Source organism: Marmota marmota, unplaced genomic scaffold (genome assembly GCF_001458135.2).
Source record: "Marmota marmota marmota unplaced genomic scaffold, marMar, whole genome shotgun sequence".
Lineage (NCBI taxonomy): Eukaryota > Metazoa > Chordata > Mammalia > Rodentia > Sciuridae > Marmota > Marmota marmota.
Genome location: NW_026000130.1, coordinates 4928982 through 4947935, shown reverse-complemented (window position 1 = coordinate 4947935; position 18954 = coordinate 4928982). Strand labels below are relative to the sequence as shown.

Genomic DNA, 18954 nt, shown 5'->3' with positions numbered 1-18954 from the left:
TTCAACCAAAACAAGGAAACTTTACGGAGAATCTTAAATGGAAAATCAGTCCCGAGTGAGAAATATCTGCAGAAATAAACAATGCAAACCAGGCAGTGCAGTTAAATTCTAGCCAGTCACCATTAACCCCACCACCTTCTCCCTGAAAAAGAGATGGGTGCTGCCAGTGTAACTGAGTGGTAGAAATTGTGCCTAGCATGGGTAAGGCTCTGGGTTCGAAAGAAGAGGAGAGAGAAAGAGATGAACAGGTATTAAAGCAGGTCAGCATTGCTGGACACTTTCTTTTTGACATACTTAGAAGAATGAAGATTCCAAGAAAAAAGAAAGAACTTTTTCCCAGTTACTTGGAAGGATGAGGAAAGAAAAACGGCAAGTTTGAGGCCAGCCTGAGCAGTTTAGCAAGATCCTGCCTCAAAACAAAATTTTGAAAAGGAATCAGGGGGGGCTGGGGTTGTGGCTCAGCGGTAGAGCGCTCGCCTCGCACATGCGAGACCCTGGGTTCGATCCTCAGCACCACATACACAAAAATAAATAAATAAACAAGTGAAATAAAGGTGTAAAAGTGTTGTGTCCAACTACAACTAAAAAAAAAAGGAATCAGGGATGTAGCTCAGGGGCAAAGCAATTGCCTAGAAAGCACAAGGCCCTGGTTCAATCCCCAGCACTGCAAAAAATAAATACATAAAGTAAAATGTAAGGGGCTGGGGCTGTAGCTCGGTGTCCGAAGAGTGGCCTAGCACGCACAAGGCCCTAGGTACTGAAAAAAAATTCAACAACTTCCTTGCAAGGAGATACAAAATGATTTAAATTTTCTATTCATTATAACCATTTTTAAAGGACCTCTAGGCAGAGATTTCCGTTTCAGTGCCTTAAAATTCAGTTTAAGAGTAGAGCAGAAAGCAGCATGGTTTACACCTCCCTCCAGAAGTGTTCAGGGGCAGGAGGCTGAGCTCCACCTTGGTGACCTGGGAGGGGTGTGGCAGAGACCCCTTCTGGACCTCGAATGGCAGGTTTAAAAGCCACATAAAGTCTGCATCCTACTCCCTCAAGTATGATGGTGACTGTGACATAAAATAGTATCTTAAATTACAGTCACCATTAATTTTTTTTCACTCTCTCAGAGTAATTAATGCTCCAGGAATCTGCACCATGTTCGTCCTCAAGCCTTGTGTCCCGCTGTGGGTCTCAGCCTGCACGGACACAGTGCCCTGCTGCTTAAAAGGCCCTGAACGTTTTTAATCATGTTGTGTTAGTCTGCTTTTTTTTTTTCTTTTTTTTAGTTGTAGTATTGGACACAATACCTTTTTTTTTATTTTTTATGTGGTGCTGAGGATTGAACCCCGGGCGTCGCATGTGCAGGCGAGCCCTCTACCGCTGAGCCACAACCCCAGGCCCTACTCCACTTTTCTTTATTGCAACAAATAATTGAGATAAATCAGCCTATAAAGAGAAAAGGTTGCCAGGCCGGGTGGCCCACGCCTGTAATTCCTAGCGGGTCAGGAGGCTGAGGCAGGAGGATCACGAGTTCAAAGCCAGCCTCAGCAACAGCGAGGCACTAAGCAACTCAGGGAGACCCTGTCTCTAAATAAAATACAAAATAGGGCTGAGGATGAGGCTCAGNCTCCTACTAAGCCCCACCTCCCACTAAGCCCCACCCTTGCAAAGCCCCACCTCCTACTAAGCCCCACCTCCCACTAAGCCCCACCTCTCACTAGCCCCCCTCCCACTAAGCCCCACCCCTGCTAAGCCCCACCTCTTAAAGGTTCCACAACCTCTCAGTACTGCCAACCTGGGGACCGAGCCTTTCGCACACCAACCCTTGGAGGACGTTCCAGATTAAACTATGGTAAATTCCTTCTTAACAATCTAGATATTGATTTCAGAGATAAAATAATCCAGTCCTTCACAAACTCTAAAAAAGTGACAAGTTCTAATGCTGCAAGTAAGGAAAAAAAAAATTTAAAGGTCATTACATAAAATAAGATGTATTTTCAACATGAAATGCTCACATAGAGCTTGACCTAGTCGGTACAAGGAACTAGTCAATATTTGCCCCTAATTATAAGTGAGTTTGGATTTACCCTAACGTGTTCTAAGCTTTTTCTTTTCATCTTTGGCTTTGTGCAGTAAAGTGTGCATCTCTCTGTTCATAAAGAAGCCCTGGTGGGTGCAGATTAATACTGAAGCCATCCTCTAGTGACGCAAATATCTTACCTAGTGTCGTCACCGACAATTTGGTTTTCTGAAATGAATGATGTTGTCAAGTTGTTGTGGAAAAAAAAGAAAGTAAAACTTCCTTTGCTTTACTTAGAATTTCCTTCTTAGAAAAGCCAGTGTGTGAACTCTGTGTTCCCCCAGCCCTGTCCCTACATGACTCCGTGGGAAGGTCCAGGTGCAGATCATCGTTAACAGAGTCTCACCTGTGTGCCAGTTGGGGTGGGCGGGACCTCTGTGATACCATGACACACAGGACGGGTCTGTCCTGTCTCCTTCCTTGTGGAGTTGCTGACACCCTTGGGCCATGATTGGCATAAAATATTAATCAATGGGACAATCAAGAAGGGCCACAGTTTTCTCACTATGCCCTTAAGGATCGGTATCGCCCGTTACAGAGAACCCCAGGCATCCCTTAGCCAACGTGGGCGATGATTCTTCATTGAGATCCTATTTACAGCTTTTTCTGGGGGATGGGTGCTGGGGATGGAAGCCAGGGCCTCACAGAAGCTACGCCTTGCTCTACCACTGAGCTACACTGCCTTCCTTTATTGGGAGCTTGATTAATATTATTTGAGGGGGATACCAGGGATTGAACTCAGGGGTACTCAACCACTGAGCCCCATCCCCAGCCCTATTTTGCATTTTATTTAGAGATGGGTCTCACTGAGTTGCTTAGCGCGTCGCCATTGCTGAGGCTGGCTTTGAACTTGTGATCCTCCTGTCTCAGCCTCCCCAGCCACTGGGATGACAGGTGTGCACCACCGAGCCCGACTATTATTATTTGAGTGTGTGTGTGGTCCTTGGAATCCAACCCAGGGCCTCAGCTGTGCTAGGCAAGTGCTTACCTCTGAGCTCCAGCCAGAGCTCCTGTGGCCCAGGCCACCCGGGCGTGCTGAGAAGCCCTTGTGACCTGGAGTCTTCCTTCTCCACAGGGGCTGAAGATCAGCGTGCTCTGGACCCTCTACTACGGCATCCTCAGTGCTTTTGCGCCTGTGTATAGCTGGATCCTGGTGCTCCGAGGCCTGGTGGGCTTTGGGATCGGAGGGGTCCCCCAGTCGTAAGTAAATACCCAGCTCCACCATCCAGCCGGGTCGCCAGTCCACTGGTCCACTCTCCCTATCCACGGGTTCTACATCGTGCATTAAAAAACATTTGAAAAAAAAATCGCATCTATATACTGAACATGGACAGACTTTCTCCTTGTCATTGTCACCTAAACAGTAGAGCGTCATAGCCATGGCCATCACATCTACCTTGTATTGGGTGTCGTAAGTCATCTGGAGATGACCAGGAGTGGGGGTGCCCACCTGGAAACCCAGCCACTTGGGAGGCTGAGGCAGGAGGATCACAGGTTCAAGGCCAGCCTGGGCAACTTGGTGCAACCCTGTCTCAAGTTAGAAGATCAAAAGGGCTGGGGATATAGACCAGCCGTGAAATGCCCCTGGGTTCAATCCCTGGTAACACACTCACACACACACACACATTCACACACACACACATGTGTGTGTTAAAACCATTCCCCACAGAATCCAAGGGACAGCTATAGGTGTGGTCATGACCTTGGGGGTGGAAGAAGCCGGGCTACTGATACAGCAATAGAATACCATCATTGTGATGATTGACAGCAACCACACAATAGCTGGAAGGTCACAAAAGTGACATCATAATAAAAAGAACAGATTTGGCATTGTCTGGACATTAGAGTTGACACAGGGGTGCCCAGAGGGTATGTGCTATCGCTTTATTGCCATCTGAGACTGCCTGGCTCTCACTAAGAACCCGGGTGGTCTGCCTGCGGCATCCAAACTGGTCACTACCACAAGTGCAGCCTCCTGCCCCTTCTGACCTCCTCACGACGGGGCAGGGAGCCACACTGGGGACTGTCTGGTGGTTGCTCTAGAGTTTAAGGTACTGAGAATACTCAGGGTTGTTGGAAGAGGCTACTCTCTCCTGGGGAGTGAGGGAAGGCTTTGCACTCTTGCTGGGCCCAAATCCAGGGGCCGACAGGGCTTAGCAACTATGGCAAACCTACTGACCAGTGCCATCCATAAAGTTTACTGGAACACACCACACTCCTCATTTACCTACTATCTGTGGCTGTTTGTGTGCCTCAGCAACAGAATCAAATCGTTTCAAAAGCTGAGCTATTGGGGCTGGGGATGTGGCTCAAGTGGTAGCACGCTCGTCTGGCATGCGTGCGGCCCGGGTTCGATCCTCAGCACCACGTACCAACAAAGATGTTGTGTCTGCCAATAACTAAAAAAATAAATAAATAAATATGTTTAAAAAAAAAAAAAAAGCTGAGCTATTTACTATGTGGCGCATTACAGAAAAAAGTATGTTAGACACTCACCCCCGTCCCCCATCCCCTCCAAAAAAATACCCCACAATTATCCAGTATTTCATGTTTACTCTGTGACAGGTGCTGTTTTAAACAATTTGCCCAGATTACCTCTTTTAATCCCTCAATTTTCCCTAAAAGGTAAGATCTCTTAGTAACTGAGAGAACTAAGTTCTCTTAGTAAAAAGGCACAGAGAGGTCAAGGAACTTGGTTCAGATAGCACAGCCACAAAGTGGCTAGAGCGTGAACCCAGGCCTTGTAACTCTAGAGTTTGGACGCTGACCATTCCGCTTGCTGCCTTGCTCTGAAGGATGTAAAGGACTGGACACTCAAAAGGGGACTTAGGGAAGGTGTAGAATGTTTTATGTGAAGGGAACTACATGAAAACGTGAAGCCATAACTGTGACTAGGGAAGGCTACTAGCCCAGTTTTTGTTAGCTGCAGGGATGAGAGCTATGGGAATTGAAAGCTGAAGTCAGACAGGTAGGCCAGGGAAGGCTTGCTAAATGCCCTGAATGCCGTCCCAAAGGGATTGACTGTGGGCAGCAGGGAGCCACTGAGTGTTCTTGAGCAGGGGAGGCACTTCAGGACTCCTGATCTAGCAGGGGAGACAGGATGAAGGGGGAGTGAGGAATTCTGTTGTTCCACTTTCTTCCTGAAGGAATGAAACCTGGTGTGGCACAGCACGGCATCCACCTGAGGCCACCCCTTGCACCTCTTGGATCAACCTGTTCTATAGCAAAAGCTCATCATCTCTCCGCGGTCTGGCTGCTCTCTCTTCCTGCAGAGATTGACATAGGATGATTAGTGGGATAAACTACAGGCCCTGCTCTTGCTGCTGGTCTTGTAGCTCCCAAGATGCCCATTTTGTCCCCTCCTCTGCCTCCCAGTCTAGACTCCCCTCAGCTTTGGCCAGTACCTTCACTGATCTCGATGGTTTACCTGGCGGGGTGACTGAGGATCCGTGCCTGAGAGGTCTGAGTCCCTGGTCCGCATGCCCTTCTCGGGCCATAACTGTTGCACTTGTTCATTTAAGCAATAAAACCAGGCATGGAGCTGAGCAGGGTGGCACATGCCGTAATCCCAGCCGCTGTGGAGGCCAAGGCAGGAGGATTGTGAGTTCAAGACCAGCCTCAGCAATTTAGCAAGGCCCTAAGCAACTCAGTGAGACCCTGTCTCCAAATAAAAAATACAAAGGGCTGGGGAGGCTCAGTGGTTAAGCACCCGTGGGTTCAATTCCTAGTACCCCAAATCAATCACTCAATAATCAAAACTGGGCAGGGATATGTCAGGAAATGTCCAGCCTTATCACCCGGGTGCCCTGGTCATATAACAGTGGTCTCACCTGCTCATGATGGTTGGGATTACTTTCTCTGGCTAGTGAATGGTGACCCTTTTCCTTGCCTGCTCATTTCTTGACAAAAGGAGCCCAAAGTTATTGTACGGCGCTGTTGCTTAAAGTCTAAGGACTCTTTGTGTGTGTGTGTCTGTGTGTGTCTGTTTGTGGGGGTGTTGGAGATTGAACCCAGGGCACTCTACCTCTAAACTACATCTCTGGCCCTTTTCATTTTTTTTTTTTTTTAATTTTGAGGCAGGGTCTCATTAAATTGTTGAGGCTGGCCTTGAACTTGAAATCCTCCTTCCTCAGCCTTCCAAGTCACAGAGATTTCAGGCATGTACCTCCATACCCAGGTTCTACAGAGACTCTTGTGGTATCCTCTGGAAGAAGCTTTTCCTTCCTAGGCACCAAGACCTCTAGACCCCCAGAGCCTAGAAGATGCAGACTCCCCCAAGTGGGTCACTAGGAATGATGCGGTGAAGGTCAGTCCTACTTTCAACCCCTTCATTTCCAGACCCACGTGTTCTTTGTACTGGGAACACAGCCATAAAATGGCCATTGATTTAAGTGTGTACTATGTCTTGGAGGACAGTCCTCTGTCCTCATTGGCACCTAACCCTAACCCTGACCTGACCCTAGCGTGTCTTCTAAGGCTGCAGGGTGGCATGATACGTGAAGGACCACGGACTCCGTGGTCACGTGCCAGCCCTCGCATATCCTTTGGGAAAGGTTGGGGGAGACTCTCAGAAGGGTGATGTCAATTCTGGTCACATGGTGGGCTCTGCAGCCAGAGTGCTGGGTTCGAATCCTGCTTCTGTCACTTAATAGCTGCGTAACCTTGGAGAAGTCCCCGAACCTTTCTGGGCTTCTATTTCCTCATTTTTAACAAAGGGACACAAACACAGCCACTTCCTGGGGTCTCTTAGGATTTTAAATGACAGCATGTGTGAAGTAGCCAGGGGAGGCCAGGGAGAGCACTCGACGCGTGTTAGCAGGCATCTCATCTGCTGCAGGCTTTGGTGAGGAGTTCAAGTATCCCCAGGAGGAGTGACGGATGCAGAGTGTCATCATGTGCAGGAGGGGAGACGTGACCATGCGGAGTCACGTCTAGGCTCTAGGCTCCTCGGGCCGTTGGAGGCGAGAAGGACAGTGAGTGGCCCTCGTCCCCCATCTCTCCATTCTTCAGGCCCCTGCTCCAGGGCCGTCCAGATGCCGCGTCTGACATGGTCTCCTGGATCTGGAAGGGGTTTAAAAAACACTGGGCCTCAAAGCGGAGGCTGTGAACAGAGCCACCACCATGAACCTGGACTGGCAGGGGCTGGTAGCCAGTGGCCCCACTGCTGGCCCAACTGCAGGACTTCCTGCAGGTGTGGCACTGCCCCATTCAGGAGCCGTGCATCGACTAGGGCACAGAGTTTCCCGGTGGCTGGAAGGGTGTGCGCACGGAAGAGTCATCGGAGTCCCTTCCCGGGGAGGCTCAAGAATGCAGCAGAAGGAGCCGCCAAAGAGTCACCTGGATTTTCTTCCCCTGTGTGGGACCACGTGCAGAAGGCCCCAGAAACCCTTGTTCAGGAAGGTGGGATGAGTGACTCGTTTTCTGTTTCTTCATACGCGTTTCTTGGAAACGGCATAAAGTGATAGAATCTTTCAGTGGTTCCGGAAAGGATGAAGAGGATGCCATCGGCTGACCAGAAATGCCCAGGACTCTCTGGACGCTTTCCGGCGGGTGGGATGACAGAGGGAGAAGAACTGACGCAAAGAAGGACCATGTCCCCAAACACCAAAGGCGAAGGACCACGGAGGGGAGAGAGTCTGGCCTCGGAGTCTGGGAGTGCACAGGGAGGGAGGGAGGGAGGACCCCAGGGGAGTAAAATAAAGGACCCAGAGCAGGGACGAGGGCCCCCCTGACCAGTCAGGTGAGGGTCTCCAGCTCACCTGCCATCCTCCAGCCCCCAAAGAGTCTGCCTCCCTCAGATGACCTAAAGGAAACCCCAGCAGCCCACCTCTTCCTGCTCTGCTCACACAATGTCACCAGCAACTGGTCGGTCCCCCTTGCGGGGGGGGGGGCCAGACCCCCAAATGCAAGCTCTCTTTTTACGCCGTGTCCTGAAGCCAAAAATGAAATTGGAGCTGGGCCCAAAGCCTTCAGCACCCAAAGCCTGGAGAAGGGGGGCCCAGCCCCCAGAAGACTTCCCAGCCTGCCAGGGTGGGGGTGTCGTGGGTAAAGGGTAAAGGGAATGGGGGGAGCAGAGGCTGGCAAAGGAGGGGAACCTTCATGTCTTTTCTTGGGATAGGTCGGGATTTCCCGGGACTCAGGCGTCACCTCTTCTTGCTCTGATGCGTCCTGTCATGGTGGCTGGCCCTTGTGTCACTTAGTATGGAAATTGGATTGTAAGGAGGTTTGAGGTCTTCGAGAGGTCATTTTGGTGGCCGTTTGGGATCTGGCTGGTGTCAGCTGATGATCATGTAAAGGAACTTCCAGCATCCAGCACCCTCTTTTCAAAGATGAACTCAGGGAGGGGTAGGAGGCAGGCCAGGTGAGGTAGATGCGCACTGGGTACGTATCCACCCCCCCTTTTTTTTTTTTTTTTTCTGGTACTGGGAATTGAACTCAGGGACACTTGACCACTGAGCCCCATCCCCAGCCCTTTTCATATTTTATTTAGAGACAGGGCCTCACTGAGTTGCTTAGGGCCTCACTTTTGCTGAGGCTGGCTTTGAACTCGAGATCCTCCTGCCTCAGCCTCCCAAGCCGCTGAGGTGACAGGAGTGCACTATCACGCCGGGCTCACTCCCCATTCTTGAGGTGTGATAAAAGGTGAGGATCCATCTTCTGTGTCTCCTTCAAGCTGAATCTGGGTGTCACCTGGCGGAAGAGTGAACATTTCCCCTAGCTCACCTTAAATAAGTCTCATGATCACCGGCTGCAGGCATAGCTATTTTTATCCCCCGAGTCAACATCATTTGTAATTTTATGGACTCCGACTTTCTGCTCCTAACAGAAATCAAACAGTTGAGGATCCGTGGTCCAAAGAGCAGAAGGAGCCACTTAGCCATCAGGGGACCCATGGAGGTAGAAACCGGGGACAGCCCTTTCAACCACTTGCACAGGGAGGACTGGACAGTGGTCTTGGAGCCCATGTGTCCCTGGTGCTTCATAAAATGGACAGGCCGTGTGGGATGTCCTTCACTGGGTCTGGGCAGTCGAAGCAGATTATTACCTTAAAAAAAGAAACCGGATTCTCAATCCTAGAATAGGAAGGATCCTTATGAACCAGAGGGCAGAGCAGAGACAGGAGGCAAATGAACGTTTTGGAAATGGGAAGGGGGACCCCTCCCAGGGGCCAGGGAACGAGCCCCCGCTGAGTGACATTGCCAGCTTTAAAGTCTCGGGTACTAATGATCTCACCTGTCGAGATGTGTCGCTGCGCAGGTAACAGCTGGTACTCACTGCTGCAGAGTGTCCTCCCGTGGGGCGGGTAAGAGGCCCAAGGCAGTTTGATCACAAGGGTGACAGGTGGATGCTGGGCTGGGCATATTCCTCCTTTGCCAAAGCCATCGCAGGTCACCTGGTTGTCAGAAGTACTCTCCGTACATGGTCACGTGGCCTGTGTGCGAACTCGTGGTCTGGTGCAGTCTCTTTTGAGAGTTATTATCAGGCAATCATGAAAGAATCCTTCCTTCATATCTCCTTGGCTCTGTTTGTCTTGTAAGGTTGACACAGGTGGCTCCAGTTTGATTTTGCTACCTCTTTGTAGATTCCCTCCTTTCTGTCCCTGTAAACCTTGCTGAGTCCCCTGGTCCCGTCCCATGGTCTCGTTTTTATTGTCCCTTGTCGCCAGGCTGGACTTGCCCCAGTTGGTCCATCATTGGTCCCATCTGGTCCCACATTAGAGGAGAAGTGACAGGGGATAGGGATCAGCGTCCAACGCACCCCTTTGTTCTGTTCAGTCCCATCGGTTGATAGGGAGGCAGCTCGGAACACTGAGACCTATTCTTTTCTTCATTGTTCTCCTGAGGAATTTTGAGAAGCAACAGGTACAGAGTTTTAAAGGGAAAATTGCAAAGTGAAATTTACAAGAGCCAAACAGATTCCCGTTTGTGTGTTAGATTTGAACCAAGAAACCTGATCCTTTTACAGCGATACCAAACTTTTTTGGCAGAGATACCCCAAGAAGGACCACTTTTTTTGTAAAACGAGTTTAGTTTTGTGAGAAAACTATATTTAAGAGTACTTGGGGCTGGGGCTGGGGCTGGCACTCAGTGGCAGAGTGCTGGCCTCCCTTGTGTGAGGCCCTGGGTCCGATCCTCAGCACCACATAAAAATAAGTAAACAAAATAAAGGTATTGTGTCCAACTACAACTAAAAGATAAATATTTTTTTAAAAAAAGACTTTAAAAACAAGTAGATGCTTAAGCAAACCATAACTCTTTAAGACTGTTTTCCTAAGTAATCAAAAACCCAAAAAAGCAGAAAACGTAAAAAATTACCTTCGTAAAACGCAAGAGCTCAGTATTTGTGAATTTTACTAAAAGTAAATAAATATTTTAAGAAAACCTTGTTGCTTTAGACATTAATTTGATTGTGAGGTTGGGTGTGGTGGCTCACACCTATAATCCTAGTGACTCTGGAGACTGAAGAATGAGGATCCCAAGTTCAAGAGCACTCTCAGCAACTTAGTAACACCCTCTCTCAAAATAAAGACTAGAAAGGGCTGAGGATATAGTTCAGAGGGAGAGCACCACTGGGTTTAATCCATAGCCAGAAAAGAAAAAAAATAGAATCTGGTTTTATATCAGTGCATTAAATTTGATTAACTTTAATTAGTTAATTTTTTGGTAGTGAGGATTGAACCCAGTGGCACATTACTACTGAGTTATATCCCAACCCCTGTTTAAATTTCTATTTAATGTTGGGGGTTAAGATTCAACCCAGGGGTGCTTTACTACTGAGCCACATCCCTAGCCCTTTTATTTATTTATTTTTTAATATTTGTTTAGTTATAGATGAACACACAGTATCTTTGGTTTTATGTGGTGCTGAGGATTGAACCCAGTGCCTCACACATGGGCAGCACTTTACCACTGAGCTACAGCCTCAGACCCTCTCTGGGCCTTTTACAAGACAGGATCTCACTGAGTTCCTGAGGCCGTGACCTTGAAGGAGATCCTCCTGCCTCAGCCTCCTAAGTCACTGGGATTACAAGTATGCCCCACCATGCCCAGCTTAAATTTTAATCTTAGAAAAGCCTATAAATAATTTTTTTAAATATTTTTTTCTTAGTCGTAGATGGACACAATATCTTTATTTATTTGTTTTTATGTGGTGCTGAGATTTGAACCCAGTGCCTCACACATGCTAGGCAAGCGCTCTACCACTGAGCTACAACCTCAGCCCCTAAATAATTTTTCATAGTTTTAGCCCTCTTAACCAAACTAAATTTTCTTTAAAAACATTTGTCCTTCACAAAACAAATCTTGTTTAACCCTTTACTATTTTGCCTTGGCTTTCTTTTTTTCTGTTTTGGGATAAAAATCTAATTTTACCTTGCAAAATCCTATCTCCTCCAAATGCATTTTCTTTTCCTTTTAATCTTTCTTACCAAAAAAAATCCTCAATTTACAACTTTTTTTGTCTCTCTTTCTTCTCTGGTTGCTAGCTTGTTCCTACTTTGTTTTCTTCCTTAGATTTTTCATTTTGAAACAGTACTTACAAAAGGTCTGAATACAGATGAAATTAACATTTTTCTCAATAAAATACTTTTCTTAAAAATAATGTTTCATCAACTTGGGCCTGGGGACTCCCTCCTGTAAACTCAGCAACTTGGGAGGCTAAGCCAGGAGGATCTCAAGTTTAAGGCCAGTCTCAGCAACTTAGCGAGGCCCTAAGCAACTTAGTGAGACCCTGTCTCCCAATAAAATATAAAAAAAGACGGGGGATGTGGCTCAGTGATAAAGTACCCCAGGTTCAATCCCCAGTACTAAAATCATAATAGTAATAATTTTTTTCATCAAAACACAGATTACTTAGTAATCTTACTTTCAGTGAAGACCCTGAAAGAAAGCACTCTTGAACTCTTTTTGGTTTATCTTTCTGTGTGTGGGGGAGGCGGGGTACTGAGGATCTGACCCAGGGCCCCCTGCATGCTAGGCTAACACTCTACCACTGAGCTCCATCCCCAGCCTTTTTCTATTTCTTATTTAGAGGCAAGGTCTTGCTAAGTTGCCCAGGCTGGCCTCGAACTAGAGATCCTCCTGCCTCGGCCCCCTGAATAATCGGGGTTACAGGTGTGGGCCTCTGTGCCTACATACCAACATGTTCTTCCCCACCTTTTTTTTTTAACTGGTGCATAATAGTTGCACATACTTATGGGATTGTTGTTACATACTCACACACGCACACCAGTATCGCTCCCCAGAACTCCCCCTCCCTCTCCACCTGCCACCCCCTGTTCCCTCTCCTCTATGATCTCCCTTTGATTTTCCTGAGATCTGCCCCCACCTTTCTTTTCCTTTTTCTTCCCTATCTTAGAGAAAACACAGACCCTGGACCTTCTGAGTCTCACTTGTTTCCCTTAATTCGATGGCTGCTAGTTCCAGCCATTTTCCTCTGCAAACACTATAATCTCATTTTTATTTGTGGCTGAATAAAACTCCATTGTGTGCACAATGAACCCCATGTTCTCTATCTGTTCATACGACGATGGACCCCTAGTCTGGCTGCTCTTGTGAATTGTGCTGCTATAAACATGGGTCTGCGGGTGTCACTATAGTTCAATGACTTTATTTCTTCAGGATGGGGGTACAGTTGGGTCAGAAGGTTGTTACATGCCTAACCCTTTGGGAAGCCTCCCTACTGATTTCCACCGCGGTTGTACTAACTTACAGTCCCCCCAAGAGTGTAAATGGGCTCCTTTCTCTCCACATCCTCGCCAGCACTTATGATCACTCGTTTTCTTGATGACCACCATTCCCACCAATAGGAGATGAGATCTCAGTGTAGTTTGGATTTGCATCTGATTGCTAATGATGTTGAATCCTTTTCATGTATTTGTTGGCTGTTTGTACTTTTGAAAAAGTGTCTGTTTAATTCACTTTCCCCTTTATTAATAGGGTTATTGATTTTTTTTCGGTGTAACGTTTCTTTGAGTTCTTTATTTATTCTAGATATCAATCCTGTTAAAAGAGGAGCTGGCAGAGATTTTCTCCCGTTACGTGTGTTCTTTACCTTTCTAGTTGTTCCCTTGGTTGTGTAGAAGTTTTTAATTGGACGTTGTCCCTCTGATTAACTCTTGGTGTTATTTCCTGAGCTTTAGGGGTCCTATCGAGAAAGTCGTGCCCTGTACCTAAAGCTGCAGTGTTCAGCCTGGGTTTTCTTCTCGGACTTGCATAGTTTCTGGTCTAAGTTGGAATTTTCAGATCCATTCTGAGTTGACTTTTGTGCAGGGTGAGAGAGAAACGTCCAGATTCCTTTTTTCTACATGATAACTGTGGAACCAGTTTTCTCATTACCCTTTGTTACAAAGGCTGTTTTTCCTCCACAGTCTGTTTGGGTGTCTTTGTCTAAGATCAGTTGATGGCGTCCATGTGGGCTGGTCTCCTGTCTTCTGTTCTGCATCCTGGGTCTCCGTGTCTGTTTTTTATGCCGGTGCCACACAGTTCTTGTTACCATAGCTCTGGGGTATAATTGCTTTGGATATTCTGGGTCATTTATTCTTCCAAATGAATTTTTTAAATAAATATATATATTTTTTTTTAAATTTTAAATTGTATACACATATATATTTTTTAGTTGTTGATGGACCTTCATTTTATTCATTTATTCATATGTGGTGCTGAGAATCAAACCCTGTGCCTCACACATGCTAGGCAAGCGCTCTACCACCGAGCCACGTCCCCAGCCCATTCTAATGAATTTTAGGACTGTTTTTCTAGTTCTGTGAAGGATGTTGTTGGTATTTTGATGGGGGTTGCATTGAATCTGTATCCATATCAACATCTTATGAAAACATATTTAATAAATGCAAACATAACACACACACACATACACACACACACATATTCCTCTTTTGGACTTTAAGAAGCCAAGAGTAATTGAATTTGTATTTAGCAATTGATGTAAAGACATCCATACTAAATGCTGAAAAGTATTTTAACTTACAAATTACTCAGATGTTTATTTCTACTACATATGTTTATAAACACTTGTTTTATATACTTACCGGATTTATTCATGAAAACTGAGATATCAGACAGCATAGTCAACACTTTTAAATTTTTTTTTTTTTGCCAAAAGAAAAATGTCTGTCGTCCCAGCAGCTGGGGAGGCTGAGGCAAGAGGATTGCAGGTTCAAAGTCAGCCTCAACAACTTAGTGAGGCCCTGAGCAACTTAGTGAGACGCTGTCTCAAAATAAAAAAAATGGGCTAGGGGTGTGACTCAGTGGTTAAGCCCTGCTGGGTTTAACCCCTTATAATCCCCCACCTCCCCCCAAAAAAGTGCAGGAGAAAACTCTACCCAAAAAAACCCAGAGTGGTTGCAGGGATTCCCACTGAATCTACTACTCAGCAGCTTATACTGATGGTTTGGTTTTGGTTTTGGGTTTTGTGGTACTGGGGATTGAACCCAGGGGCACTTTACCACAAAGCTACATCCCCAGCCCTCTTTATTTATTATTTTGAGACAGGGTCTCGCCAAGTTGCTGAGGCTGACCTCGAACTTGGGGTCCTCCTGACTCAGCCTTCTAAGGAGCTGGGATTACAGGTGTGGGCCACCTTGGTTGGCTACTGATGGGTTTTGGTTAAATTCTGTCCAGCACTCTCTCCAGGACCCCTTTTGTGAGAGGCTGATCGGGTGGCTGGAGCAGGAGTGGATGATTGGGAGAGGCTTTGGGTCACGATGGGCTGCTCATGGGCCTTCCTTCCCAGAGCGTCATCAATGGGCCCAAAACCTCCGAACACGGAGGGATGTTGGGTAGCTGGAGGTGCAGAGTGGCTACTTCCTGTGAAGGTCCTTCCAACCCAGGAAAAGGGTGTGTTCTTCTGATGAGGTTTCCTCAGAGACCACTTGACACTCTGGGTCAATTACCCTGACACCTGCATTGAGACCTGAGTCACCTTGGGTCACCCAAAATGGGTGGAGGGAGAAATTGTCTCTTTTCCTTTGGAGTCTGGGGCCCCTTGAGTCGATGACTGTGTCACAGAACTGTTGCTGAAGCCATCGAGTCCCCTAGTGTCTGTGGAGTCAGCTGTCATCACCACAAACTCATAACCCAGTGTGTAGAAGAGAGAGCACCAAGAGTGAGGGGGACCCACCTTCACAACGCAGGTGGCTTTCACGTCCCCAGGGGGAGTCCCCAAGGTCTGTCCCCACAGCAGAACAACACGCAGGCAGGAAACACCTGAGAGGGTGCACACAGGTAACCCGGAGGTCCTGTCAGAGGGCCAAGCAGCTCTCTGTCCTCTCTCACACACGGCTGATCCTGGGGGGCAGCTGGACCAGGCAGGCCCTGCCCCTCCTTCATCCGAGTCCACCCCCAGGACGGGGCTGGGGGGACTGGAGTGGTTCCTCCTTCACCCAGGGGGTCCTTTCCTCGGCACATACCCTGACCCCTCCTTGGCTGTCGGGAATCGCTCAGATCTATCAAAGTCATGTGCTCGGTCCTCCATTGGAGGAGGGAGGATGTGGCCTCCGTGACGGGTCGCAGGGACCCGTCAGTCAGTCCCATTGCGGTTGCCATCTTATTACCGATAACTTGTTGGTCATCACAGGCTTCTGACCCCAGGTGTGCGTGGATCCCCAGCCCGTCAAGTGACAAGGCTGCGTCAGTGGGCTCCAGCGGGGTGCCCTCCCATTCGGTTCAGTTCATTTCCGACCCTCCCTACCTGGGGACCGACTGTCCCTCTCTCCATTTCAGATGCCAGGCACAAGCCCCAGGCTCTTTTTTTTTTTTGGTACTGAAGATTGAACCCAATCCTGAGCCACCTCCCTAACCCTTTTTATGTTTGGTGTTGTTGTGTGTTTGTTTTGTTTTTTAAGATAAGATCTCATTAAGTTGCTGAGGCTGGACTCCAACTTGCGATCCTCCTGCCTCAGCCTCCCATGTTGCTGGGATGACAGGCGTGTGCCACCATGCCTGGCAATGCCAGGTTCTTTTACCTGTGCTTCTGACCCACTGCCTGTAAACTGGGGTTCCTGCAACCCCCCTCCTTGGGTTCACTTGGTTTGGTAGAGCGACTCACAGACCTCGAAGAAACCCGTGGATTTACCAATTTATTGTAAAGGACATACAGAGGATACTGAGGAGGCCCAGATGGAAGAGGCGCAGAGGACCAGGTGTGGAGGCAGGGGAGAGGGCTCTCTCCAGGTGCCACCCTAGGAATCCTCACAGGTTTGGTTAGCTAACCCTGTTCCCTAGGGCTTTTACGGAGGCTTTATTACATAAGCATGATGGATTGGATCTTTGGCCACTGCTGATCAGTTTGACCTTCAAACTCTCTCCCCTTCCTGGAGGTTGGGGAGTGACAGGGTGAGGCTGAAAGTCCCAGCCGACTAATCCACTTGGTCTTCCCAGTGACCNCAGCAGCTGGGGAGGCTGAGGCAAGAGGATCACAAGTTCAAAGCCAGCCTCAGCAACTTAGTGAGGCACTAAGCAACTCAGTGAGACCCTGTCTCTAAATAAAATACAAAATAGGGCTGGGGATGGGGCTCAGGGGTCGAGCACCCCCGAGTTCAATCCCTGGTACCAAAAAAAAAAAAGAAAAACGCTAACAGTTTTTGTACTGGAAACATAGAAAGCAATGATCATTCCATTTTAAACGTCTCACAGAAATAACCCTAACCTGATTAGCTAATGACCGAGGCAAAATGCATGCTAACAATTCTGAAGACATCTTTATTTTTATCTTGCCAATAAATTTAAATGAACTATTTGTGAGATTGACTTACATTAAACTTCCTACAGATTTAAGGGCAGGACACGGGCCAAAAACCCATCCTTGCTGACTGCGTCTGCAGTTATCTTAGAGATTATCTTCAGGTGTTTACAAGAAGTTTTTTAAGTCAGGCAAGCTGATGAAACAAGAACATCAACTGAAACATGCAGAACCCCAAGGTGAATTCACCAGGGAAAGGCTGTAAGATGTTATCATGAGCTCATTAAGAAAGCGCAGGAGAGCCAGGTAGGGTGGCACACACCTGTCATCCCAGAGGCTCGGAGGCTGAGGCAGGAGGATTGCAGGTTCAAAGTCAGCCTCAACAACTTAGTGAGGCCCTGAGCAACTTAGTGAGACGCTGTCTCAAAATAAAAAAAATGGGCTAGGGGTGTGACTCAGTGGTTAAGCCCTGCTGGGTTTAACCCCTTATAATCCCCCACCTCCCCCCAAAAAAGTGCAGGAGAAAACTCTACCCAAAAAAACCCAGAGTGGTTGCAGGGATTCCCACTGAATCTACTACTCAGCAGCTTATACTGATGGTTTGGTTTTGGTTTTGGGTTTTGTGGTACTGGGGATTGAACCCAGGGGCACTTTACCACAAAGCTACATCCCCAGCCCTCTTTATTTATTATTTTGAGACAGGGTCTCGCCAAGTTGCTGAGGCTGACCTCGAACTTGGGGTCCTCCTGACTCAGCCTTCTAAGGAGCTGGGATTACAGGTGTGGGCCACCTTGGTTGGCTACTGATGGGTTTTGGTTAAATTCTGTCCAGCACTCTCTCCAGGACCCCTTTTGTGAGAGGCTGATCGGGTGGCTGGAGCAGGAGTGGATGATTGGGAGAGGCTTTGGGTCACGATGGGCTGCTCATGGGCCTTCCTTCCCAGAGCGTCATCAATGGGCCCAAAACCTCCGAACACGGAGGGATGTTGGGTAGCTGGAGGTGCAGAGTGGCTACTTCCTGTGAAGGTCCTTCCAACCCAGGAAAAGGGTGTGTTCTTCTGATGAGGTTTCCTCAGAGACCACTTGACACTCTGGGTCAATTACCCTGACACCTGCATTGAGACCTGAGTCACCTTGGGTCACCCAAAATGGGTGGAGGGAGAAATTGTCTCTTTTCCTTTGGAGTCTGGGGCCCCTTGAGTCGATGACTGTGTCACAGAACTGTTGCTGAAGCCATCGAGTCCCCTAGTGTCTGTGGAGTCAGCTGTCATCACCACAAACTCATAACCCAGTGTGTAGAAGAGAGAGCACCAAGAGTGAGGGGGACCCACCTTCACAACGCAGGTGGCTTTCACGTCCCCAGGGGGAGTCCCCAAGGTCTGTCCCCACAGCAGAACAACACGCAGGCAGGAAACACCTGAGAGGGTGCACACAGGTAACCCGGAGGTCCTGTCAGAGGGCCAAGCAGCTCTCTGTCCTCTCTCACACACGGCTGATCCTGGGGGGCAGCTGGACCAGGCAGGCCCTGCCCCTCCTTCATCCGAGTCCACCCCCAGGACGGGGCTGGGGGGACTGGAGTGGTTCCTCCTTCACCCAGGGGGTCCTTTCCTCGGCACATACCCTGACCCCTCCTTGGCTGTCGGGAATCGCTCAGATCTATCAAAGTCATGTGCTCGGTCCTCCATTGGAGGAGGGAGGATGTGGCCTCCGTGACGGGTCGCAGGGACCCGTCAGTCAGTCCCATTGCGGTTGCCATCTTATTACCGATAACTTGTTGGTCATCACAGGCTTCTGACCCCAGGTGTGCGTGGATCCCCAGCCCGTCAAGTGACAAGGCTGCGTCAGTGGGCTCCAGCGGGGTGCCCTCCCATTCGGTTCAGTTCATTTCCGACCCTCCCTACCTGGGGACCGACTGTCCCTCTCTCCATTTCAGATGCCAGGCACAAGCCCCAGGCTCTTTTTTTTTTTTTTTTTTTTTGGTACTGAAGATTGAACCCAATCCTGAGCCACCTCCCTAACCCTTTTTATGTTTGGTGTTGTTGTGTGTTTGTTTTGTTTTTTAAGATAAGATCTCATTAAGTTGCTGAGGCTGGACTCCAACTTGCGATCCTCCTGCCTCAGCCTCCCATGTTGCTGGGATGACAGGCGTGTGCCACCATGCCTGGCAATGCCAGGTTCTTTTAC

At 48.3% G+C, this 18954-nt stretch overlaps 1 protein-coding gene across 1 annotated transcript in view; it reads left to right on the top strand.

Annotated features, from left to right (window-relative positions):
* Nucleotides 1-18954, top strand: part of LOC107154621 (SV2 related protein) — an 82135-nt gene that overhangs the window by 35265 nt on the left and 27916 nt on the right. The window contains exon 6 of the mRNA XM_015500262.2: nucleotides 3150-3274. Within this exon, the coding sequence (XP_015355748.1) occupies nucleotides 3150-3274 (125 nt within the window). The remainder of the gene's footprint in view (nucleotides 1-3149; nucleotides 3275-18954) is intronic.